Below are 27278 nucleotides of genomic sequence, written 5' to 3'. Positions count from 1 at the left end.
TCAGAAACTTCAGCAGGTTCAAAGTGCTGTGGCTGCTGACTCATAGGGAACGTATAACTCCCTTGTTAAAACAGCTTCACTGGCTACAGGTTCATTTCAGGGCACAATTCAAAGTGCTGGTCACAATTTATAAAACCTAATACAGTCTAGGTCCAGACTATCTGAAGGACTGTATTCAAACCTGCAAGAATGCTAAATTCTTAAGAGGAAGGTTTTTTTCTCAGTCCCACCACCATCACCACAGGCTGCCATGGTGGGGACATGAGAGATGACCTTCTCTGTAGGTGCTCCCTTCCTCTGGAACTCCCTTCAGTGGGAGGCTATGCTGGCCCCATCCCGACTATCCTTTCACCAGCAGCAAACATTTTTTTTGTTTGAACAAGCTTTTAATGTGTATGCAGGGGAATTTCTGCTGTTTTATATATTTTTTAAACTTCTGTATGTTTTTACATATTTTACTGTTCAATGCATAGGTTTTTAATTGTTTTAAATTTTTTATTGTTAAAGTTTTCTTTAATTTACATGCTTTGGAACCTGCTTTGGATCCCACTATGGGAAAAAGGCAGCATACAAATGGATAAATAAATAAATATATAAATATCAATTTTGATTTTTTTAAACTAAGAGATAAAATTTGAAAAAAATGTTGATAACTCTTGTTTTACATATAAATAGATGTAATGGTAACCCAACAACGTACATACAAAAAGGAAAAATTACATCTACTGTAGGCACTTGGGAGTCCATAAATATCAGAAGGGAGTGGATAAAAGACATTCATCTCTTTTTCTTCCTGCTGTTCCTCTGCTCCAAATTGCCACTGGTTGTAAATTCTCCTTTGTAATAGGCATAAACACATGTGCCACATATAATCTAGAGCCTGCAAGTGCTGCTATATATATATCTTTTTTCAAGTTGATACCATACTGCTACCATCTGGAATCAGAGTTTCAAAGTTTACTTTTAAGAAAATTGTATATAAATACAGTAGGTCCCCTGTATCCATGAAGTTGTTATCCACAATTTCACTTATCTCTGATTCAATATGGTCTGAAAATATTATTTGGAATTAAATTGAAATTAAATGGAAATTAAAAGAATAAAGGGAAATAATAAGTAGAATGTAACTTCTTGTATAGTATTACACTACAATGCTGAAAACAGCATTGAATGGGAAATCCAAGGAACAGCACCCTGTTTGCTCTCACTTTCACTCTGTCTTGCACTCTCCAAGCTGTCTCACATTTTTTGCTGCACACACATGCTTTGAACTACCTAGTTGTATGATCTGATCAAGGTACATTCTGCTTCTGTAAAATTATTGTACATTCAGTAAAGTGCTTGTGCTCACAATAAAGTGCTTCTGCTTGCAAAGTTCTTGTGTCGTGAAAGACTCCTCCCCAAGCTGCATACACATCTCGATACCCATTCACCTTATTGAAAACAATAGGGTTTGCTACTATCAGCAGATTTCAATATCCTTTAAAATCCAGGAACGTATCCCTTGCTGAAGCCATACAGAAATGAGTGGTGATAGGATACTGCTCTGGATCTCAAAATTAACTTTCAGGCCTATGCCTGGAATCCTGATGCTGGCTAAAACACTTTTGATTTCCCAGGCAATTATGACTCTTACTTTATATGCTACATTTATGTCTCATAATCAGTCAAGGTGATAAATGCACGTCTGCTCCCTAGTTGATTTGCCCACCTGATATATTTTACAGGTAGCATAACATAAACTTACCACATGGAAGACTCCTGCTGCTTTAACAGGCCTGAATCCTTTGATGGGTACACAGTGATCTGCATGGCCATTACAGAAGCAGCTCCCCTTTACAATAAAGTCATAGATTGCATAGTAGTTTAGCTGTGGAGGTTTTGCATTCAAGTCATTGCTATGGCAAGGACAGGTCTGTTGCTTAAGCAGCTGCACTCGAAGGTTGGTAATCTTCAACTGTGCCTGAGTTTCAGGGCTGTAGGGATCAGCAGCAGAATAGGGTGATGATAAAGCTCGGTATATAATCTGGAATGTACAAAACAGAGTTAAGTGACTAAGACAGTGGGATGTCAATTGAGTCTTAGCAATGCTTAACAATTGTCTTAACTACTGTCCTGCTTTACTCAAGTACAGAAAGAGCAAAGTCTAGATATTTTCCCAAACTTTTCATTTACTAAAAAGTCTGGGGTTTTTCTCTCTGAAATTTATTTGGCAAGGTGAGGAACTTAGAATTGGATCACTTCTGTGTTGTGGAAAGGCCTATGAATGAAAACAACATGACTCTTCCAGATAGTGCAAATGTGTTCGGAGGTGGCAGCATTTGTTGTTTTACCTTTTTTTATTTATTTTTAAAATATCCAAAAGACATTTTGCCAGTCATCCATTGTTTCAGGCTATTTCCCCTCCTTTTCTGCAATATTTTGACCTCGCCAAAATGCAAGTTTAATGAATACATTTGGACATCATGTGAACTGTGATGATCAAAGTGGGTGTATCAAGTCCCTATTTTCAGGATTTTTCTGCCCTCTTCCCTATTTCCATTTTCCCCTTCTTAAGAATTCTTCCTTATATTGCTTTCTAAAAAAACACCTCTTGACAGCCTTAGCAAAGAAGCATTAGGTTTCTGTGTTTGGAAAGATTAAAAAACCCCCACATACATCCCTATACAAATTTATCAGTTTCAACTTGGGTTCAAGATGCAAAATTGGAAAATGGAAGGGGGAACCTATACTGGAGACTTTTCCAGTAAGACTAGTATGTGTTTACGAGACTCTCCTGAATTCAGGAGACTACTGTTTGTGTACTAATTCAATATGAGAGTTTTTAAAATAAAATCTCTAGATTATACTACAATAGTGGTAAGCTGTAGTGATGTTACACACACCCTATGTGAACGGAGGCATTAGAGGAAGCTGTCTACAAAGGGAGTGCTTGGTTATTAGATGGTATCCTTCCAGGCAAGTTTGAGTTTAGTATATCTTTATTGTGGCAGAATAACTAAATCAATATATTAATCACATTTTCAGCCAATTTAATTCAAGACCGCGTGTTTCTTATTTTCAGTAAGAAAAATGAAACTATTTCAGAGGGACTAATTATGTTATTTAGTTTTTAAAATAAGAGGTGACATATGTACAAATCTTTGACAATTTCTTTGTCAAAAGCCTTTTCTTATTAAAGATAATGAACTGATTATTCGGGTGTCTGTTTCCACCACTTCACTGGACTGTCACCCCTGAATGCCACAGATTGTGATGTTGATTCAGTGTCATCATGCCTAATCATTTTTTTATCCCCTAAAATTTTTAGCTCAGCTTCTCTCCTGGCCAAGATCTGGCTCCCTTCCAGAATTGCGAGACTTCGCTTAAAAGATTGGGGGCAGTCAGGGTGGGGAGGAGTTCTAAAGGAACAGAAAAGGATTTAGAGCATTTACATTTCTGAACTGAATGGAAGTAGTGTGCTTTTGTGCACCTTGTCAGCATGCCAAACATGGCAATGGCCAGTGTGGTGGAGACAAGCACAAGCGGGGCATTAGAAAATATTTATGGCTTTTTCTAGTATAAAATAAAAAGGCGCCTCAGTGCTTAAAAGAGCTGTACTTCATTCATCTTTTTTACTCTATAGGTACTTGTTCTGTGCCTGCTCTGTGGATTGGGAATATTATCATTTCCTTTAAAGAATTGTTAAAATTTAGAGAGAATCTTAGATTGGGAAAGGCGGGGTTAGTACAAAGCTCCTGAGTTGTGTTTGTCATGAATAAAAGTGTTGAGCCTTTGATGGGAGATCTAAATAATTAGTAACACATTTCAAAAGGCTTTTGTTTTCCTTTCTATAACACACTAAAACTCTTATACTTAGTCAAGAAAAAAGGCTGTATCAAGCAGGTATGAACACAGACTAAAAGAAATCTGAGCGCCAAGACTTGTGTACATCTTTAGGGTTTTCTATTTATCCCAATTAAGTGACATAAAGTTCTGACTACAATAACTTCTTAACAGCTTTGTGAACATGAGATGCCTTTGGATATGAAAGAAAATTGCTTGGATGGCATCCAAGTTCTAGACATTCATTTCCTTTCCATGGGGATGATGGAAAATGCAGGCTGAGAAGTTGGGGGCTGGGAGAGAACTAGCACTCTAGCTTCCTTTGATTAAAGCTGAATTAAAATAGTACTCAAGATGTCTTTGTACTTGCTGTCAATTAAAAACAATCTTTTCAGGAAAGAGTATATGAAGAAACGAAACAACTTATACTGGATATGCCATTAGATTTTTGGTATGCTGGCATGTTTTCACATATCAAATCACAATGTAACTGCAGAAACTGCTAAGACAAAATAGTTCTTGCTGGCCAGTGCTTTTGTAGTTGCTGTTGTTGTGTGCCTTTTCTGATTTGTGTGTCATTTCTGATTTATGGCAACCCTAAAATGAACCTATCATGGGGGTTTTCTTGGTAAGATTTGTTCAGAGGGGCTTTCCCTTTGTCTTCTTCTGACATCATTAGCATCAATGGCATCATTAGGTTGGCATCACCCCATGTGGTAACTCATGGTGTCATTCCCCCATTGACCTCCTCCCATATCACACCATACAGAATCTTTTAGTCATTTTTTGTACTGTTACTCATAAATTATAATTCCCGCATATCATTGAATATAATGGCAATAGTTACATAAACAACTAGCAAAATTAAAATTGTACCTTTAAATTACAATACACACAGGCTAAATGTATTTACATGTCCATAGTTGTACGTGATTAAAGTGAAAAATTAGTAAGCTGTGAGGTTTTTAAAGAAAATGTAAAAAAATATGTTTAAAAATAATAAAGTTAAATTTTAAAAAATTAAATTCTTGGGGCCTCTCTTTTTTTCCTCTCACTGAGTCTCACCCTTCTCAACTCATCTCTTCCACTGAGTTCTAGCATTTTAAAGGGATGTGGGCAAATACCACAGCCGTTTCTGCCCAAATTTAGATGTTTGGGGAGCAGTGGTGTCACCCCCTTACGATGTCACCTGGTACAGCCTGCACCCCCCTAGTGACACCCCTGCAACTTGCCCGGGGTCACCTAGTGTGTTTCCATGACTGAGTAGCAATTCAAACCCTGTTCTCTAGAGTCCTAGTCCAGGGCTCAAACCACTACAGTGCTTTTACTACTTATTTTTTTAAACAATTCAAACAATTTGCAATTTTTGTTTGGAGGAACTGTTGACTATGTAAACTGAAGCTTTGAGTTTGTTGAGATCAACTAATCCTTAAATAGATATGCAACTGTTTTATGTGTTTATTTTAAGCCTTAATGGAAAGAAATGTACATACACTTAAAACTAAGGATTTAAGGCCACATAGAGAATAATTTGATTGAGGACTTTGAACCAGAAAGAGAGAAGAGAAGCAAGGCCTGATCTAAGCCAAGATTCCTTCTCACCTTGCCAGCCTCTGTCAATAGCAGTGACATGTGTGCTTTTCAGAAGACAGAGCTCTTTCTGCCACTGAGGATGGGAGAGATGTCACAAGCTATTGATAATGGATAATAGGATGGAACATGTCACAAGCCACTGATAATGAAAAATAAATTTGCACAACCTTTGGATATGGGAAGAATATGGACAGGCTCTCTAGAAAGATGAGGTCTACCACCTGCGTCTTTGCTCTTCCTGCCTTATAAAACCAGCCGGAAGGAGTGTTGGACTGGTAAAAAAGGAGTGGTAGGTGACCATGTCTGTTCAACAAAGATGTTCCTTCATGCCTAAAAAAGAACTTGCTAGATAATTTTAAAAACAAAACAAAAACCTCATACAGTACTCAATAATTATTGACCGGTCTCCCATTTCTGGGCAAGATGTGGCACTCTCTCTGCTCCTAGACATCATGAAAAAGATGAGCAAGTGAGCCCTTGGTATCCGCTATAGTTTTGTTCCAGGTTTCCCCATGGATACCAAAATCCATGGATGCTCAAGTCTCATTAAATACAATGGCATAATACAATGGTCTCACGTATATAAATTGGTAAAATCAAGGATTGCTTTTAAAAATGTATATGTTTTTAAAATATTTTCAAGATGTGGATGGTTGAATCTGTGGATAAAGAATCCATGGATATGGAGGAACAACTTTATTTAGATCCTCTTCAGTCTGGCTACAGGCCCAGTTATAGGCAGAGAGGCAGCTTTGGTTGCCTTGCTGGAAACCTACATTGGAAACTTGACCAGGGAAATGTGTCCTTGTTGGTTGCGCTGGACCTCTTCATGGTTTTTTATATGAAGGCTGGGCAAAGTGTGACCCACAAGACACATGGTGTCACCAGGGCTGTTTCATTTTTCTCCCAGGAACTCAGGTGTCAAAAAATCTTTTTGTTCCAGCATTCCCCCAAATGCATTTTTGGCTGCCAATTAGTTTCCAGGCAAGGTACACAGTGTTGGCTGCTATCTTTAAAGCCCTACATGGTTTGCTCCAGGTTACCTACCAGATTGCCTCCTCCCATATAATCCACCCCATACATTCAGGTATTCTGGAAGATGTTTACTTCATTCAGCCAGAATTAGGCTGGCAACTGTTAACCAGAGGACTTTTTCATCAGTCACCCCTAAATTGTGGAATGGTCCAGTAATGGACCAAATGAGGGTGAAGAAATTTAAAATCAATCCAGGCAAGAAAGAGGTGATCCTGGTCAGAAGACCAATAAGAAAACAGAGATTGAACTTGTGCTGGGTGGGGTTGTGATCCATCACATAAAGAGGCTGATTTGCAGCCTGGTTGTACTCCTGAACCCATCTGAGACTGGATTACCAGGTTTCAGTGGTTCCCAATAATATGTTTGTACATTTAAAGTTAGTGTACGAGCTATAGGACTATACCAATAATTTCTCACACAAGCAAAATTATGCTGGAATTCTGCAACACAGACTCCAATTATGCATGAAGAGAAACATCCTAAAGGTGCAATCAGTAAAGGAGTTACTAGGGATCACATTGCAAACATACAATTGTTAATGGAATGTACCAAGAAATTCTAGGGGAAAAATCAGCATGTGCTTTATAGACTACAGCAAAACATTTGATTGCATAGATCACAAAAAGCTATGGAACACTCTGAAAGACACTGAAGTGACACCATATCTGATAGCCCTGATAAGAAATCTGTATTTAAGAAGTTACTGTTAGAACAGAATATGGAGAAACAGAATGGTTCCCAGTTGGCAAAAGGGTCAAGCAAGAATGCATTGTATGACTCCATTGGTTAAACTTGAATGCAGAAAATATCATACGAATAGCAGGTCTAGACTAAGAAGGAGGAGGAGTGAAGAAAGGAGGAACATCAACTGTTCTGATGACACCATACTACTAGCAGAGCACATAATAGATTTGGAACAGTTACTAAGGAAAGTTAAAGAAGAAAGTGCAAAGGGAGGCTTACTCCTGAACTTAAATAAAATGACATGGAGAAACTACATAAATTCAGCCAAGACAATGAGGAAACTGAAATAGTTAAAGAATTGCCATACCTTGGATCAAATATTGATCAGAATGTAGACTGCAGTCAAGAAATCAGAGGAAGGCTATGAATGGGAAGGGCAGCTATGAAATAACTAGACAAGAATCTAAAGTGTAAAGATATAAAACTGAGCACTAACGTTAGAATTGTCCAAGCCACTGTATTCCCCATCACCATGCTGGACAGCGAAGGAAGAGGATAAGAAGAAAACCAACTAGTTCAAGAGATTGCTGCGGAAAGCCAAAAAGACAAACAAATGGGTCCTTGAACAGATCAATCCTGAACTCTCAGAAGCCAAGATGATCAAACTGAGGCTGTCATATTTTCCCCACATCATAAGAAGACATGACTCATTACAAAAGACAATAATGCTAGGGATGGTAGGAGGCAGTAGATTGTTCTTTCTTTCTGCATTGGGTGCTATAGGCTGTATTTCAGAGGAAGGAACTGGCAAAGGCTGTCCAAAACTATTCTGAAGCTTTTGAGTGCTCAGTGCTTGTAGCCTATCCCAATAAAACATATTCACCTATTAAATACCATAATACTCACAGGGCAACAAGAATGGAAAACAAAACTTGCTGCTAATGAAAAACAATCAGCAAACAAAGTTTTCTAATATATATATATATTTAAAAATAGCTTTATATGCTGGTACTCTATGAAGCAACAAGCAGGAATAGCAGACAATTTGAGCTATAAGAATGCAGAATTCCAGAAGCAGCTTCCTTAAAAGTGTGTATCCCATCTGTGCTCCAAACAAAATTATTCTGCTTCTTCCAAGTACTGTTAGTCATTCTTCATAGGAGTATTCAAAGGAATCTTGCAGAGAGATTGAATAGACTGGTGTTATACACCGACCTCGGGGCAGAGTGAAGGTGTGGCATCCACACAATGCATGCCTTAACACTGCCCTGACGCCGCTGTCATGCTGTGCACCCAACCACACGGCAAGCAGCGTCACAGCACTCCTTTGGCACTGCATCCAGATGACACAGCTCCAAAAGGAGCGCTGGAAAGTGCCACTGCACCTACTTCTGCCGCACACACATTCCTCATTTCTCTGTACCCGGTCCTTCCCAATAATTGTACAGTTTTACTGTAAAACGTATCTACAATGGTGATGAGTGTTTAACCTTTATTATTTTTACATGAAAAATACAACTAGGAGATTTTACTTGACCAACCAAGCTCTATTTTAGTTGGGATGTAAAAGCAAAATGCAGGCATTCACTAGGTAACTGTTACAGAGCTCTGCAGCTGGCAATTGCATCGATTGGGGAGGGGATAAAACATGTGCGCCCAAGGTGATAATTTCCATAATGGAAATGTTCCAGCAGTGGTTAGTGCTTTCAACTTTTATCCAAGAGACTGAACTGGGAACAATAAAAGTATATTATATTCTGGTTAAATGTTTTAAAGCAAAATATGCCTCTTGCATTCACAGTTGGAAAGCATTGTGAGACTTGCCCAAGCTAAGTAATCCTACATCAAAGTGGGTTCTGCCCCAGAACTTTGCATACACAACAGAGCAAGGGTTACAGATTTCTAATCACACCTGCTGTACTTTGTTAGTTTCTAACAAGACTTTGATTGTCTTGGTTGGCCTTCTCTTGATGTGTTCCAGCTTGTCAATATCCTTCATGAACTGTGGTGCTCAGACACAGTATTCTAGGTGAATTCTGATCAAAGCAGAATACAGTGGCACTTTTGCTTCCTATGATCTGGACACTCTATCTTGTTGATGGAGCCTAGAATTCCATTAGCTTTTGGGGCTACTACCTCACATTGTTGTCTCATGTTTAACTTGTTGTCACAGATACTGCTGTCAAATCAGGTGTTACCCAGCCTACATTTGTGTATTTAATTTTTCTTGTCTAGATGTAGTATTTTATATTTGTTCCTGCTGAAATTCATTTTGTTAGTTTTGGCCTAGCTCTCCAATCTGTTGTTTTGAATTCGGATCCTACCCTCTGGGATATTTTCTACCATACCCCCTTTGGTATGATCTACAAATTTGATAGCTGTGGCTTCTGTCCCATCATCAGAGCCATTTAAAATGATGACCAGATTGTAAATTGTAATCTCTATCTGTCTAGAGAGAAAGTACCAAATAAGTGAAATTCTGGAAGAGAGGTACTTTGAAAATGAATGCATTGTCACAAAATATTAATTTTGTAGATAAAATATTGTATATTTTCCACACTGAATATCTGAAAAACCAGTGCCACAGCTATGAGTTAAAATCGTGATCTCAATTGTTAGTCCCAACTAAAGAATACGTGTTGATCAAATAAGTGTTGTTTTACCAAGTCTCCACCGATGCAATAGGTTTACTGTAACTGGGATTAACAATTGGATTTAGGCCACTGGATTTATTCACATTGACCTCAAGTTTATCACCAGGAGCCCTGGTGGCGCAGTGGTTAAATGCCTGTACTGCAGCCACACTCAAAACCACAAGGTTGCGAGTTCAAGACCAGCAAAAGGGCCCAAGCTCGACTCAGGCTTGCATCCTTCCGAGGTCGCTAAAATGAGTACCCAGACTGTTGGGGGCAAATTAGCTCACTTGCTAATTAGCTTACTTGCTGTTCACCGCTATGATCTTTGGAATAGCGGTATATAAATAAAACAAATTATTATTATTATTAATCATAAAAACATACAAAGATGTCATTTCTGTGTGACACTCCAAATACTATTATATATTTCCACAAAGGGAGACAAAGAAGTACAACTAATGTAACAGATCACAATAATAAGGAATGGGGAGGAGAAGCAAGGCTAAATACTTGTTTGCCAGTTTGCCACTAAATGTACAGAATGCCAGATGTTTTCCATACGAACATTGAACCCACCACTCAAAAACATTGAACCCACCACTCAAAAAACATGTCTGAGCATGTTCTTAGGGCATTTACCACACCACTGAGAAATCCTTTTCTGTATGGGAAGAGGAGCAGGCTGTCAGGACAGGAATCCTACCTTTCCCACAGCCTTGAGCCCCAGTACCTCTAATATGAGACATGTAGCACTTATACTTCCAGAAAAAGCCATCAATATGACGTAAAATTCACCTAGTTTACTGCGGGGCTCCTTTGCAACTAGCATCTGAGGGAACAGAGGCCAGGCACTATTTTCTCCAGAGGCAGCAGACTTTCCCCTTTCCACAAGCCTGTGTAATTTGCAGGTGCTGGGGGAAAGCAGTGTGATGGCCAACTAATAGAAAATGGCCTGTTGGCTGATGGTTGTGGGGTTCCATAGGCAAGCCAGAGGCCTCATACCAGTCCACCTTGGACGTAAAAAGGAAGTTCTGAATGCTGATGGTTATCTTTACAGCAGTATTCCACCTCCCTCGACTGAGGTCTTTGAGTTGGTTGCAAATCCTAGGGGTTATACTTTGTCTATTGTGTGCTATAGTCTTTAATTCTGATTTGCCACAGCTTAGGTGTTTGGGGCTGAGGAACAGATCCAGTGTGTCTGTCCCTCATACCCAGTTTAGGAGGTGCCCTTAAGAGTGGGTTCTCTTAAGCAAACCAACCACTTTCTAGATAATTGTTACACAATTCTGTAGCTATTGGAATCTGCCTTGCTCCCACATGGGAGAGAAACTATGCATTGGCTAACCATCAATATGGAATCCCACATCTGTCATTCCTGGTCTACCCAGCAAGAAGACTAGATGAAGATATCTCCATCGGTCAGCAGGTGGGCCATTTTTGAGATTCATACTGGGCCAAGACTCTTAAAATGTAACCTGTGAAGTCCTGGCCTGTTCGCAATTCCAACAAAATATGTCCATTTTTAATCTGGCCAAGAAGAGCTCAACTCTTTAACCACTTGGTATGCAATGTTGCTTTATGAAGTACAGGAGAACAGATACTGGCCTCAGGTGCCACATAAAGTTGGACTGGCCTAGAACTAGTCTATATTAAGGACCTAATGTACATGATAAGCATTTGAGGAAGATGCAGTGTTCTTTAAACCTATTATATGATTTATTGTCCATATTTCAAACCAAGATTTAAGGTAACTTATAAATTTCAGAAGTTGAAAATATTTTTAAAATTAGTAACTTAAAATAACTAAATTGGCTGCCAGTCTTTAGATCCTTAAATCTTAAATGAAAAGGAAATATAAGCTTCAATATGGCATGCCTTTTTTAAAAAGAGACATCTTGGGGGAAACTGCAAATGATTAACAAAGTACAGGAAGTGTATTAAGCTTTAAGTGGACTACGTACTATTGTTTAGAGTTCTCTTCCATTATATAGTCTTTGTTTGGCCATCAGATGAAGTGGATTCTCGGTGATAGATGCCTCTGTATTTATATATGCAATGTGTTCATAGTATTTATATTTATATAGTAATATTGTGCACTTTAACTCTCATTTTTGTGTAATCTGAGAAATAAAAGAATTCATGACAAAATCTGTCATTCACAAGTAGGTGGCATCATCCATAAATGAATAGTTTGCTGCAAATAAGAAAGTACATGCTTTGTTTCATATTCTTTTTAAGTTTCTGAGACTGCACATTTTGTGTCCATTATAGCAGACTGCTCAGCAGAGTTTGACAAAAGAAACCATTCAGACAACTGCCACTTGTGTCCTGGCAATACTTCCTCTGCCTTTCATTCAGGGAATCTGTCTTTGTTCAGGATCCATTTATCCTCATCAGCTGACCTGGGGTGCCTCCAGACAGACAGCTCCTGGTGCTAGTAAATCATTGCTTGGCCACCGTAAGCTAGAAGTAGAATTGACGCTCCATATTATTGGGAATTATGTTTTTTTAATATAAATCCCACTATGTTGGCAGTGAGACCTGTTTCAGATTAGCTTTAAAGGTGGAAGACCAGTGCTTAGTGTATCTACGTAAGTGGAGAATGTATTAAACTTATGGCCTTCTCAAAAAATTTAGTCTTTCTTTGATAAGAAAAAAAAAGATGAAAGCAACCCTGGGGAAACAAATAGATTGTAAACTGAGGAAAATGGAGCAGAGGACACAATATGGGCAACGCAGCACAGAGGTACTACAGGAATACCTGGTTAATGTAAATGGATTTAAGTCTCCGGGACCAGATGAACTACAGTCTGCCCTTGGCATATGCATAGGGGATCTGTTCTGGACCCACCCACCCCCTCCATAAGGCAAATTTTGCGTATGTTGGAGACCCATTTATTTGAATGTTGCCAACTTTTCCTCAGATTGGCTTTGTGAATGAAGAGTGAGGAAGAAATTTTTAAAAGTAGTCTTTTGTGACAAAGTGCCACCTTGACAGGAGATCTGTACCTGCTGAATTTTGCTTACCAAACAATTCTTAATGATACTGCACCACTGTTAGGCTAAGAGGTGGCAGAAACCTTTGCTGAAAACCGTTTCCCATATGCAAGTACACAAAGCCCTTCTATTTACATATTTATTTAACCCAACTCATTCTGCAGGCTTGAGGGAAGCAATCATATTTTAACTATGATAGAAAGTATTTCCTTCAAGTGTCTCCATATGTGTAATTAATGTTTCATGAAGAAAATGCATTGTTTGAAAATCTCCTTTAATTTAACTAGGGAACCAAGATTAGGCATATATAAATGCAGTCTGTGTTTTCTTGCTACAGACCTTTGTAGAAAGAGGAAAGATACCCACATTTAAAAGCAAAATCTTCATTTCAATTAGCTCTTTAATCATGCGCCTTCCTTTTAAAAAAACAACACTGTGCTGTTCTGCATGGGAAAAGCAATAAACACACTCTACTCTAAACTATGGAGAAGCCATTTGGTCCATCAGCAAGAAAGATGATATTTAAATACTTTTTCCTCAGGCAACTTTCCCTCTTCCCCAAAGATTTATGTCCTTGGATTTGGCATGCCTTCACTACTTGTTGATGTATGTCAGATCAACAAAGCTTGAACTTCGTCCCAAAACTGAGCCAAAGAGTGAGTGAGCTGCTTTGCTTTCTAGTTCAGAAGCAAAGTCATTAGAAAAGCTGGCTGACTCCCCAGAAACGGGGGGGGGGGGGGGGGGCTTCTTTACCTCTGAGCATAACAGCAAAGGCTTGCAAAACGGGATACTCAGCAAATGCTGAAAAGGGTTCTGTGGCACTTTAAAAACTGATTAATTTGTCTTAGAAAAGTCTTTCGTTGACTATAATTCATGTATGTGACATTTAATTATATTTTGGAACTAATATTATTTAGGAACTAAGAGCAGTTCCTATTTTTCTAATATCTATGCCCGTAAAACATTGGTCCTTTCTTGTTCCTATTCTGCCATTTGGAAAGACATTGAAAATGCCTTTTTACAGCTTTAGCACTGTAGACCAGTTGTGCCCTAGACTACTTCCCATTTTGTTTCTGCTTCAGGTGCTTGATAAATATCTAGTTTGAGTGTGGATATATATTGATGCTAGTCATGCACTTAGAGACCAAGTACTCACTGCTTCACTTCCAGTATCTCCACGCTTCATAACTTTCTATTTAAATAGCAGTAATTGCTTAATATGTTTGGTTTACAGATGTCCTGTAAGATGTACTAGATTGATGACTGGATTAAACATTCTATTAGGAGATTGTTACAGTAGGTTTGCAATTACACATATTGCCCTGCTTGGATAATCAGCTGGAGAATAAATGGAAAAGAATGTCTTCGATCTCAACATGAGAGAAAAGCTATCAGCAATGAGAGCAGTGGCATTTCTGTACCCAAGTAATGGTCTAGACTCTACATTATAGATACAAATATCTCTATTTTCATCCACACAGTAGACTCCCAATACCACCAATATATCCAAGTACTTGAATGAGCTATGCATATGGTTTTACAGGCCAGTACAATAGCACAGATTATTAATTATACAATAATTATACAATACAGGACAATAATACAAGACAAGACAAGACACAGCTCTGAATTGGGGAGAATGGCCTTGGAAAACCCTAATACACTGTGACATCATACAGCCGCCTGAATTGGCTTGTGAATCAATGCCAATGTGACATTGCAGAGAGCCAGCGTGATGCTGTAGTTTGAGAGTTGGACTGCAACTCTGGAAATCACGGTTTGATTCCATCTTTCCATGCTTGGCCATGGAAACCCACTGGGTGACCTTGAGTGAGTCACACACTCTCAGCCCCAGAAAGCCCTGTAAAAGGTTCACCTTAGGGTTGTCAGAAGCTGGAAATGACTTGAAGGCACACCACAACAAAACTAATGATTTCATTCAGGTAATTGGGCCAATTTTCTAAACTGGTTGTAGCAGTATCTTCCTTACAAAGAAACTGCATTTTGCAGACTTGACTGCAGGCTCTCCCTGCTGACATGATGTGATGATACAGCTTTGAGTTCGCCACTATCTTCCTGTTTCAGCCTAAAGCTCTGTGTCTGGACCATGGCCTTGATGTTGGAACATAATCAAGCAGGAGCATAAAAAGCCTAACAGTTCAATGTCCTTGGTTAAAAAAAATAGCAGTCATACTAGGCTATTTATAACTTGATTAGATCTTGACACCTGTACAAGATCAGGTTAAAGGCCTCCTCAAAACAAGATGCAGACGTTTCAATTTGCAGGTCAATAAGCATCACATATTTTTCCTGACAGTTGAACTAGTTCCCAAGCAATGTGTTTGTAAAGAGATGTTGAGCCAAGAATCTAACTTACTGTGGTCATTAAACATTCCAAGGTACTTTCCAAGAGAGTAAACCCATTATTCCCAGTACTTTGGCTGAAATCCCAGTTTAGATGTTTGAATTCTGTCTACCTGAGTTTCTTTCATTCAGTGGCATGTAGTATTATTCTCTCACTGTTGTAAACTTTGTGGCATCATTATAGATTTGTGTGCACCCACCATAGTCTGGGATGAGCTAAAAAATAAAATAAAAGACTGTTCTGTTCACTCTTTAGAAAATCCATGGACAATGGGCAGCAGAATTATCACATCTGGAGTGATCTGGTATGACATAGTGGCCAAGGATGGTTTAACCCATGAATAAGCCCTTCTTTGTGTTCTCTACTACACTGAAATATGGTAAAAATCAAGCTAAACATTCTTTAAAATTATGGTGATTATTAGCACTGAAATACATATAAATAACTGTAACTTCTATATTGAAGACAACAATTGATGATGATGATGATGGTGGTGATGATGATGATGATGATCAGTCATCATCATTATCATGAACTCCTGAAATAATGAATTCCTCTATAGGCACAATGGGTAACCCCTGACCTTTAGGCTGTGTAATCCACCAAACCCCCCATAAGGCTTTCTATATCTGTATTGTTATTGTTGTGTGCCTTCCAGTAGATTTTGACTTATGGCAACCCTTAGATTTTCTGGGACTAAAAGTGTGTGACTCACTCAGGGTCAACCAGTGGGTTTTCATGGCCAAGTGGAGAATCAAACCTTGGTCCCCAGAGCTGTAGTCCAAAAATCAAACCACTACAGCACGCTGACTCTCTTTTATCTGCATACCAGTGACATATATTTCTAGTGCTTCTATATTCATCTAGATAATTGTAATCAGAAAATAAATCTGGCAGTAGATTGATGTACAACAGAAAACCAAAACTTGCTGTAACTGGATGAAATTTGAAAACCATCCTCAGTTACCTGTTCGTAGGAAAAAAAATTCAGCACTTAAAATCAAACATGCAAAATTTAGCTCATATATATCCTCCCCCTTACTAAAATGTAACAGTTATTGTCAGCAGTTTTCTACAGAACATAGTAAACTAATGCATAAAACCATTTCAGGTGGATGCTGTGTGATAACTGTACAAGATCAACTGCTGTTTTTACTGAAATGACTTTTCTGATGTCTGACATTTGGTATTACTATGAATCAGACTACGTCCACTATAATTCAGAACAGCTCACTAAGCTCTTATATTGTTTAATATGAGCTACATGTTTCCATTGGCAGATAGAAGTAATTGCTTGAGTGTCGTTGGCTGTAATAAATTAAATGTGATGTTTGCAAAACCTGGAGTCTTAACATCTGGTGACCAGAAAGTATAACTTGGCAAATAAATACTAGTGATAAAAAACAGAGAACTTTAATATGCAACCTGCCAACTCTCCAAATCCCTGCACTCTTCTTGAAAACTCAAAATAATGTTGACATTTTTGAACAAGCATTTTCTTGCAGCGGTTAACAACATGATTATAAGATTCCTGATTTATACCTACTGGGCAGGACAGAATCATTCCTAAAACCCTCACATTGGCAGATCACTGCAGTATGCCAAAATAACAATGCCCCCATTTTTGTCAGGGTTGGCACATATGTTTTTGTTTTATTTTTGCTCTAAGGTATAAGCAACTGGAGAGCATGGAATGACATGGAAGAGGAGACAATAGAAATGAGAGTTGTTTCACAACCAAGGTAATAGAAGGCCAACTAAAAGGGGGTGGGAAACATGCAACTATTAATTTCCAGGATCTAAAATGAACTATCTGTACCACTGTTTCCAATGCAATCCGCTACACTGCTTGAGTAACTGTTATCCTGGTGGTTGCATTATCTTTAACATCCATGTTCTAAACATATACTTTGGGGACTGCTAGTGGGAAAATGGGGATTGGGAATATGTAATGGAAGATTATCTGGATGGGAACACGATTTCTCAAGCATTTGCCAACAAACAGTAATATTAAGTGACCAGCTTGTCACAGAACATAATCAGTTGAAGCTGCTATCCAGTTATTCATAACCATCCTCATAGTTGTCTTGTTGTCCAGTAGGCAACCAGGAACATAAACAGATAAGGTTGTCTCTCATCCTAAGGCCATCAGTGATTTTAGAGAAGAACAGCAGTGACCCTGGGAAGCCTACACTTCTTCTGAAAGTGGGTACTTTTGTTCTCCTCAGACATTTCCCTTTCCAAAGCACATGACATAAATTTAAGAGCCCCTATTAAGACAATATAGAGATGGAGAAAGCTAAGTTCATTATTCCTCTATCTTTCATGCAGCTTTCTTAGGTTTACACACAAAAAAAGCCCTGGTAACACAATTGTTTTATTTTTTCAAACTCATTGAAACTGTTCCAATGATGTCTTGGTTGATTCTTTGGATTTATAATAGTTAACAAAGGGAGAAAGCCCTCACCCTAGTTGCCTTTACAGTGGGAGTCATGATGGGATGAAAGAATGGGTTCCCTGTCATCACATGTCTGTGAATCTACATTTGTCCCCATGAGGGAAGGACAGATGTGATTCTCCAGCTCTTGCTGGACGACAGCTGTAGGCATTCACTGCCATACAGCTGATGGAGCTTGCACCCCAACAACACCTGGAGAGCCATGTGCTCCCTGGTCCTGGTTCACAGACTTGTCCCTGAAGAATCAACAAGGGGGTTGTTCTCACTAGGTGAAACTCCGCGTTCTGAATCGAATCCAAGGAGTGGCGTTCCTATTAGGATCCGATTTAAACCTAGAACGGTTCTAGAGCAACCCGCAATTGTCTCCACTACAAATCGAATTGTAGAGCGGAATAAAATTTTGATTCGAGTTTTCCTCATTTAACGCGTGTTAAAAAAACACTAGGGTCTGACCTACGTTTTTCCATTGATTCGATTTAGGAACCGGAGCATTTAAATAGGAACAACAGCCTTTGAAATTGCGTTAGATGAATGGGAGGAGCGGAGTGCGATGGGGCTGTCCTTGGTGGAGTTGCCCTTTCTGTCCCCATCCATCTGGCTGTCGCCATTTTTGCTTCCCTCACCCCTTTGTCCGCTGTGGTCTTTCAATAAGAGATAAGGATTATTTTTATTTTTTATTTTAATGGTTTACAGGCGCTTAATCTCTTCAGCGCTTTAAGCGCCTGAAGTCCCGGCTGCTCAAGCGCCTGCATCTGCCAAAGGAGTACAAGGCTTCCCCCGGTGGATTGCAACCTCCCCTCTGTGTGGGGAGAGCCCATTTCTAACGGAGGAGAGGCAGGAAGGGAAGGCTCCTCTCAAAGAGGCATTCCCTGCCCACTTGGGCACTGATCTCGCCCAGGCAGGGAAGGGAAGGCTCCTCGCGAGGAGGCATCTGATCTCACCCAGGCAGGGAAGGGAAGGCTCCTCGCGAGGAGGCATCTGATCTCACCCAGGCAGGGAAGGGAAAGCTCCTCGCGAGGAGGCATCTGATCTCGCCCAGGCAAGGAAGGGCTCTGATCAATTGGGGGGGGGGGGATAGAGCCTTTCTCCCTCCATTTCTCAAATGGAATCTGCCTTCTCCTCCAACCCTGGAAAGAGAATCTTTGGGAAGAGTGCTCCCTCCCTGCTTTTCCAGCAGCCTCCTTCATTGATCTCTGTGCTCTCTGAAGGGATTCTCCCTGGCTGTCTTGGGAGACAGGATGCTGCCCTCCAAAACCTATCCCATAGTTCATCTGGAAAGAGCTTCGCTTTTTGCCAGAAGCCTCTCCCATTGATCTCTGTGCTCTCTGAAGGGATTCTCCCTGGCTGTCAATGAAATGGAAACGATGCCAAAAGATAAATCGCTTCCAAATATTCCGGATTAACGTTACGTCATTCTGACGTACTATTGATTGACAGCTCCAAATAAGGTATGGAGGAGAAGAATCGCTTTATTTAAACACCGATTTCATGCCAAGTAGGAACGCTTGCAGGTAAAAACTTCGATTTAAATAACCAGATGGGAACGATGAACAAAGCGATTCGGATAGCGGGATAAGAACAGTGTTATTTTGAATCGATTTTATTAAAAACGTTGTATTTTAAATCGTTTCAAATCTTAAGTGGGAACAACCCCAAGGAGTGATCTCCAGTAACTCAACAACAACAACAATTTATTTCGCTCACTGACCAGTACAAAGCTAAAAATATAATTATTAAAACAAGGAACAAAATTAATCCCTGCCATCTAACATCAATTATTACTAACCATCTGAAGATTATTTTATCCATAATGCAGCAAAATTCTGCGACTTTAAGTGTAACAATTTGGTTTTGACTATCCAACAGATAGCGTAAATAAAGAACACAAGTGTGTCCTGGAAATTTAGTTAAAAGAGGGGTAATCAGCTGGTGGTGAATGTCCTTATAAAAGTGACAATACAAAAGTACACGAGCTGTAGTTTCTATAGCATTGGTATCACAAGGACAGAATTGGAGTTGATAGGAAATTTTCCTGTATTTCCTCTCCTAAGAGGTGGCTTAGTGATGAAGATGCCAATTCTAATGATTGGAAAAATTGGTAGTTCAAGACCTGGGTGCCACATGATGGGGTGAGCTCCTGTCACTAGTCCCAGCTTCTGCCAACCTAGCAGTTCAAAAACATGCAAATGCAAATTGATAAACAGGTATCACTTTGGTGGGAAGGTAACAGCATTTGGTGCAGTCATGCTGACCACATGACCACCGGATTTGTCTTCGGACAACGCTGGCTCTTCAGCTTAGAAAGGGAGATGAGCACTGCCTCCTACAGTTGCTTACGACTAGACATTCACATCAAGGGACTACCTTTACCTTTAACATTGTTTTGTAATGTTGTAAGCCACCCTGAGTCCCAGTCTTGGGAGAAGGGCGAGATATAAATAAATATAATAAAATATAATAATAATAATATATAAGTATGTAGCTGGATTGTAGCCAGCATTTGATTGTTTGCAAATATGTAATTGGAAAAGGCAGCAATTTCTGTTTGACCACAAACTCATTATCCTCCTAACCTTCCTCAGTAGGTACTGATGTTGGAATAAATGAAGATCTCTGCTTGTATGCTACTGTTTATTTCTGATTATCATGAGAAGGGGCAAAAAGTTATATGTAGTACTTGATCTTAAAAATCCCTTCCCATGATATTTTCTGAAACTGATTAAACCTTTTCAAAGCTTATCCTAGCAGCACTACGGCCAGAAATATGCTTTTAAAATGAGATGTCAGTTCTCATGAGGGTGAAGCCCTTTCCAGTTACTAATTCTTGAACTTGCAAAGTCTGATTGCAGAATCCTGCAGACAATATATAAACCTGCTTATGCTAAATGACTGCCTGAACCTGGATGGGTACAGGTGAGCTGCTTAGAGATGCTGCTACCACAGAAACAACCATCTGATAATGCAAAAATGACTAACACAAAAATAATAAATAGTGCTGCTGTATGTGCATAGGCTGAGCTAAGGTAACATGTATTGAATAACATTTCAGGAATACCAGAGAACAGTTGAAGTCACATAGTCCTAGAAGTCAAGAGCTGACTAGAGCCAGAAAATGTTACTTTTGGGACATTCTGGAAACTGTAGTTCAAAAAGGTAACTGCTCTAAGCCCTGAGAATAGTCAGTTGCCTGAGATTATATCTACTAACTCTCACCTGCTCCTCAGGTGGAAGAACACATCTACTCAACAGCTGATCATAGGCATGGCTGCCAGTATAAGCTACCAAAAGGGGGCTTACAGTAGAGAGTACTATAGGCAGGGATCCCAGAAAGGGCATAGCACAACTGGATAATGTGAGATACTGTGGGCATGACATGCCAAACTTGAAAGCTGTGCACCACTTGATGATTTGGTTGGTTCTCTTTTTATATACCGGATGAAACAATCTCTTTGTCTAAAGATTATTTTCTAATTATTCATTAGTATGGAAACCAATGGGCATCACTGGTGCAGGGCTGTCATAAAATACACAGCTAACTATAAAAAGCAAAAGTAGTCATGTTAACTGTAAGAAAATATAAAATCAATATTATTGTAACACCTTTATTAGATTTGCCAGAAGGGCATAAAAATATGCAAGCTTTCCAGATCTAATTGTGCTTTGTTAAGTATCTTCACACACACAAAAAGCGAACAGCACAAAGTCCCCATGGTTTGCTCCAAAGCGTAGTGTGAAAACAAGGCTTCATTAGATAGCTTCCCATGAGTTATAATAACAGGACAGAGATGCATCAAAATATATAAAGATAAAATAATTAAACCATATATAATATAAGGTCTCAGTTTAGTATCTGACATTTCTTTAAACATAAAAATCCACAATCAGGCAATACCTTTACTAGGTTCAACAAAAATGCAAGGTTTTGAGTGGTCCAGGACTCTTCAACAAACTACAAGAAATGGGGAAGAAACAGAAAGATCTAAAATATTTTTTTTCATATGGATCATCATGGCTGTCTTTGGGTTTTTGAAAATATCATTTAAACACATCTTAAAACTGGACGGACTATTTTAAAAATCTGACAATGTACTTATTGTGAAAAAGCCAGGTTGCCTAGATGAATATAAAGTCAACTGTTTTTTGTAAGTGTTTGATGTCTTAATGAACTCACCTCTCCTCCAGTGCAAGGGAAATGACTGGAGTATCTTGAAGTGCAAATTGCCCCTTTCTTGGTTACATCATCGTCAAGCCCAAAGGTTGATGAGCAGTTAGTTGAAAAATATTTGTAAGGCTTCCATGTTTTTCCAAAATCCTGAGATCGCTCCAAAACCATGGCTGCTGGTCTTGGTGACTTGAACACCATGATTAAATGAGTGAAGTAAAATTCAGTTTCCAAGTTCAATTGGATCTTCTCCCTGTGGACACCCTGTGCTGATTGCCACCATGTATATGGCAACCTGAAAGATGAGTCAACCATGGCAGAGGGTGGGTGAGCCAGATGGGCATGCATTGAGTTGCATTTGCTACACTTAGGCCACTTACATATGAGGTCTGCATTCTCACTGTATGAACAGTAAAATTCTGTGGAGTTACTTCCACATCTTGTATCTGTCCACAATTTACGTCCATATCCTAGGTTTCCCATTCGAGGATTGCATGCTTTCTCACAGTGGGATCCAGCTCCGACAATGCTGCTCAGTCCTAAACAGGAAGAAAATGTAATAATTAATAAGCAGCAATTTAATCCACAACTGCAACTAATGAACAGAGAAGATTCTGACTTTCTAATATCTCATTTAAAAGAAGATGGCGTTAAAGTTTGACTTGTTCTGGAAAGAGTGTAAGTCTTTAGCCAAGCAAGTTATACTGGTAGCCTGAGAAATACCTCTATTCATGTGGGTGATATGAGGATAACCATGCTGCCCCAATTTGTAGGGGTGCTTTAAGGATCACTTAGGATCTAATTATATAAATACCTTGAGTACTTGAAAAGTCTATATATGATATCCTGCTGTTAATAACCATATATCTACAAAGTGAAAGGCTTTTTGGCCATCTGTTGGGGATGCTTTGATTTGGATTTCCTGCATGGCAGGGGGTTGGACTGGATGGCCCGTGCGGTCTCTTCCAACTCTATGATTCTATGATTCTAAGTAGAAGTGCCAGTTATTGCCACTCATCCTCCACTTCCTGGATATTAGTACCCCCAAAAATTTAATAGAAGGCGCTCAGTTTCACCTCAACAATACAGAGAAGCCTAAATTTAATTGTTAATTACACCCAAAGGACATTCACTGAATGGTTATTGGACATATCACTACTTGTGTACATACCATTGATTCAGTTGGTGTAATTGAATTTGGACCAACAAGTGGATTTAGGCTAAAGTATTCTAAGCCTTGTGCTGACTGGCTATTAAGGCTGGCCTAGGGGTGGAGTTGAGGTGTCGCATCCATATGATGCACATCCTGACTCCGCCCCCAGGGTGGTATGATGCTGCGCACCGCACAGTGTGAGCCATCACGGCACTGCTCTGGCACTGTGTCCACACAATGCAGCGCTGAAGGAGTGCCATATAGCTGTGACGTTGCAGCTATTGTGCCCTTTCCAGGGCACTTTTTATGGCTCCTTTTTGCACCCTGGAAAAGTCAGATCAAGGCCATGGCGTGCGGTTGCCACGGCCCTGATCTAGTTGTAAAAGGGGCGTCTGGAGGCCACCTTTAGCAGCCTTTTCTCTGTAGAGGTAATTCAGCGTTTCCTTGTACAGTGCACCCTTACTTTACACGGGGATCCATTCCGGACTCCCTGCATAAAGCAAATTCCGCCTATGCTTGAGCCCCATTTAAATGAATGGGGCTTGTGCATGCGGCGGCGCGGCGGCACACGTGCGCCATGGGCACACACACCATTGTTCCCTATTGGACGCTCTGCCCTTTCTCCCCACGCGACTTTTAGCGTATGCTGAAAGCTGCGTATGATGCAGGTGCACTGTATTTATTACAGGTTGTGATTGGTCTACATGGTCTATATCATGTAAAAGTGGTCAACTGAACAAATGTTCTAAAAACTTGCCATTATCCAATATTTAATTCTGAAGAAATGTGAAGTCAAAGGGTTTTGGTGGGAGCATTCAAAGACTTAATTCAGTTGTATATTCAGCTTTTCCTGTTTGCTGTTTCTAAGCTCTGGTCTTTCAGCTTTTCTTCTCCTATATGCATTCCCTTATCTGCTTCATCCCATTAATTGTCTGTGATTTCACAAATTTAAGTTTCTTCCTTTTATTTTCTGTTGTTGCTCACTCTCTGTTTCAGTCCCCTTTCTTTGGAATTCTTTTTTTTATGATATTCAGGGGGTCTGGTTGTCTTCTTCTTCTCCATATCCTTCTCCTTCATTTCACCACTTGGGAAGGTGGTGGCCATGTTCGTAGGAGTCAGTGTGATATGTTAATTTATGTCTTGAACTAGGACCACAGTTCAACTGGAGACCATGGTTCAAATCCCTGGTTGGCATGGAATCCCTCTAGGTGACCCTGACAAGCCACACTCTCTCAGCCTCAAAAAAGGGCAGTGGCAAACCTCCTCTGAATAAATCTTGCCAGTCACTATAAATTGGATGTGACTTGAACAAAGCCATGTTAGCCTGCTACAGCAAGTTTGGAATGTATGTGATGGACACATCTGATTTAGGAGACTGGAGCCCACAAAAGCTAATGCCAAATAAATCCTGTTCGTCTTTATGTTGCCATAAGACTGTTATTTATATTTAAACAGCATTTCAACATATACATTTTACAAAAGACTTTATTCTCCAATCTGTGTTTTTTAGGTCACCTTCTGCATATTTATCTTATTCTAAGCATGTATGCAATGCTCACTTGAAATAATTAAACTTGTTTAAGATCAGGACATAAATATAAGAAATGTAAGCTATAAATATATACAAGAGGAAAGGAGGTCCTGTTGCAGGCTTCCAGCTCAAGTGAACAGAGCACACTATGCTAACAAAAGTAAATAAATACAACTGTAACATTCAGACCTTTTCAAAGTGTTGTACAAACATTAACTAATCTGCATGGCTCTCCTGAAAAGCAAGCAAGTACGGTAAGTTATTATCATGTGTCTTATCAGCTAGACCTGCCACAGATTGCCTTAATTTACATGCTGGCTGTTAAGATTCTTCCATCTCCTTATGCAATGTACTAAGGTTACCTGCTAAATAAACAAGTGAATGTTTACTGCAGTAACTTTCTCCAACTATATTTTAAAGTGTAATTTTAAAACAAAATAGAAAAAAACCCACCTCCTTAGAACTCTAATAAGAAGTCATGCAAATTCTTTGAGTCTGAAAAAGTATTATGCAGTGTTCAGTCTGAGAAACAATGCAACATTCTGAGAATCCCAGCTTCAGATTTTAAAACCAAATTTACAAGCCCTATAAAGTTAAATAACAATTTGAAAATGTTCAGAATCACTCGAACACTCATCTTTATGAAACAAAAATCTTGCAAAAAAAAAAGAGTCAGTGTATCTTTTCCTCATACATTCTTGAATATTACATATTCTTCTATTACTTCAGGTCAAGTTAGGTTATTCCATTCAGCGTAGCTTTCACTGCAATGGAGTCAAAGAAAGGTTTGCATGTAGGAACTGTTTTAGTCCAAACAACATAATATATTTTCTGTGACACTTGACACTGCTGTGTACTTTTTCCTGTATTATTTTTGTGCATGTAGTATAAGGAAGAACACGGAGTAAAGGATGCAGATGACACCAGTTTGTACAGTAAGACATTTTTCTGGCACTGTAATATTTGCCACTAGAATATTCCAAAATGACAGTTTGGAAAATACACTGCCAACTGCAAGATCATGAAAGACGTTTTCTGTTCTCAGGGGTGCCCTGCCTCTTTCTTTCTCCCTTCTTCTCTGTCTCTCTCAAGTTTTACTTTTGTCTCCTTCTTAATATTTATGGTTAATTGCTCACTACCTCCCAGTCTGTACACAGTACATGCCACTGAGCAAAAAATCTGTAGTAATGACAAGAGCGCACAAGGCAGAGAATGACTCACCTGTAAAACATTCAGGACTAAATCATATGTTTCCTGCTGAAGCATTTTTCAGCCAAAATAGTTTTGCATTTGCAATATTTAATTAAGCATTTTATAAGCAATCCATATTAAATGCTAATAATTAGATTTTAAAAAATCTTTCAGCAATCAAAAGTATTTAAAGACACAGAACTAATGTTAAATTTATTCATTCATATAGCCACTAACTCAAATCTGCAAAGCTTCAAACATTTCTTTGAGAAACAGACTCCTCATTTTTATATGCTATGAATGTTTTATTAAACAAGAAATTTAATTTACTAACAGACTGATTATACCTGCCCTCTATTCAGTAATAAAGCTGTATTTCACTGCTGGCATTGACAGTATATAAAACTGGCTTATTCAATGTAAAGAAGGGAACCTGTGGTTCTCCAGATGTCTTTTGACTGCATCTCCCATCATTCTGCACTACTGGCTCTCGCAGCTAGGAATAAGGGGAGTTGCAGTCCAATATCCAGAGGGCCACAGTTTCCATCTGCGCAATTATTAATAACTAATACTCAGAAGAATCAATGAAGGAGGGAGCTGTTTCACTAACATAAAGGTGTGGACTGATGTTATTTTTCAGCCCCTTATCTCGTCTTCCTGTTTTAGGCCGTTACTATTATCTTCAATGTAACAGACTTTATTGGTAAAGATCAGTCCTGTCCAGGTGTTCATCACTCTTCTAGACCTCTGAGCTATTTTTCTTGTACACAACAATAGTTGCAGTCAATTCAGAAAGAATGTAGGTGTTCAAACTTTCCTCTCAAAGTAAGATATGAATACATGATAATAAATGAAATACATGTGGTAATTATTCCATTCCATGCTGAAGCATAAATCATCTATGAAGTGTTCCTTGTCCTAAATAGATCCATCTGGTAGAAAAAATATATATATACAGTTCAAACGTTCCTCAACTTTTAAGAGACAATTCACACAATTTCTAAGGAACTTAGCTGTCAGCATGTGAGTGTGATGACTGGCTAAATATGGTTGCAATAAATTGAAGTTATTCCGAGATGCTGTGCATTCAAGACTATGGCATTCAAAGGCTTATCAGAGGGGGGAAATTGTGCCTACACAAGAATAATTTTCAGAGATCATTTTACTTTTGAAAACCATACTATCTCAACTTGTCTTTAAATAACTACCTGCTGCTTCTCCTTAAAGAATTACAGTAGTTAGTTGCTGTCCACATGCTTGTGCCCTTGGCAGAAAGTAAATCTCCCCTCCTGCATTTTTCAGATAGCCAGTTTTAGATCAAGACTCAATGAGTCACAATTAGACCAGCTGAAATCGATGGGACTGACTCACATCCCATTGGTTTCTGTAGGACTAGAGCATGACTAACATCCAGCTTGATAAACTTAGTTCTTTTTAAACACAGAATCTTCCTATCATTTAAAAGGACATCCTTCTTTATCTGAGGCATGTTATTTGACCAAACAATGTTGATTAATTTCTCACAGATACCAATTCTCATATATTATTTTATACAGTCTGCTTTTATATTGAATAAACTGAGGGTTTCAAAAATAGTCAAGTATTAAAAAGAAGGTCCTAGTTAACCATTTTCCAGTGTGGACATAAA

The 27278-nt window shown here is 39.0% G+C and overlaps 1 protein-coding gene across 1 annotated transcript in view; it reads right to left on the bottom strand.

Moving 5' to 3' along the window:
* LOC149312089 (netrin-4-like) overlaps positions 1 to 22238 on the bottom strand; it is a 44963-nt gene extending 22725 nt beyond the window's left edge. Inside the window, exons 1-2 of the mRNA XM_089526786.1 lie at positions 21765 to 22238; positions 1748 to 2026 (exon numbers count right to left, since the gene is read on the bottom strand). Coding sequence (XP_089382912.1) covers positions 1748 to 2026; positions 21765 to 22238 — 753 coding nt within the window. The remainder of the gene's footprint in view (positions 1 to 1747; positions 2027 to 21764) is intronic.
* Positions 22239 to 27278: the final 5040 nt, after the last annotated feature.

The sequence above is a fragment of the Sceloporus occidentalis genome, unplaced genomic scaffold (assembly GCF_023333645.1).
Source record: "Sceloporus occidentalis isolate IW3139 unplaced genomic scaffold, rSceOcc1.0.p SCAF_5, whole genome shotgun sequence".
NCBI classification, from domain to species: domain Eukaryota; kingdom Metazoa; phylum Chordata; class Lepidosauria; order Squamata; family Phrynosomatidae; genus Sceloporus; species Sceloporus occidentalis.
The sequence above is the reverse complement of the archived record's forward strand: the minus strand, read 5'-3'. Positions and strand labels throughout refer to the sequence as shown.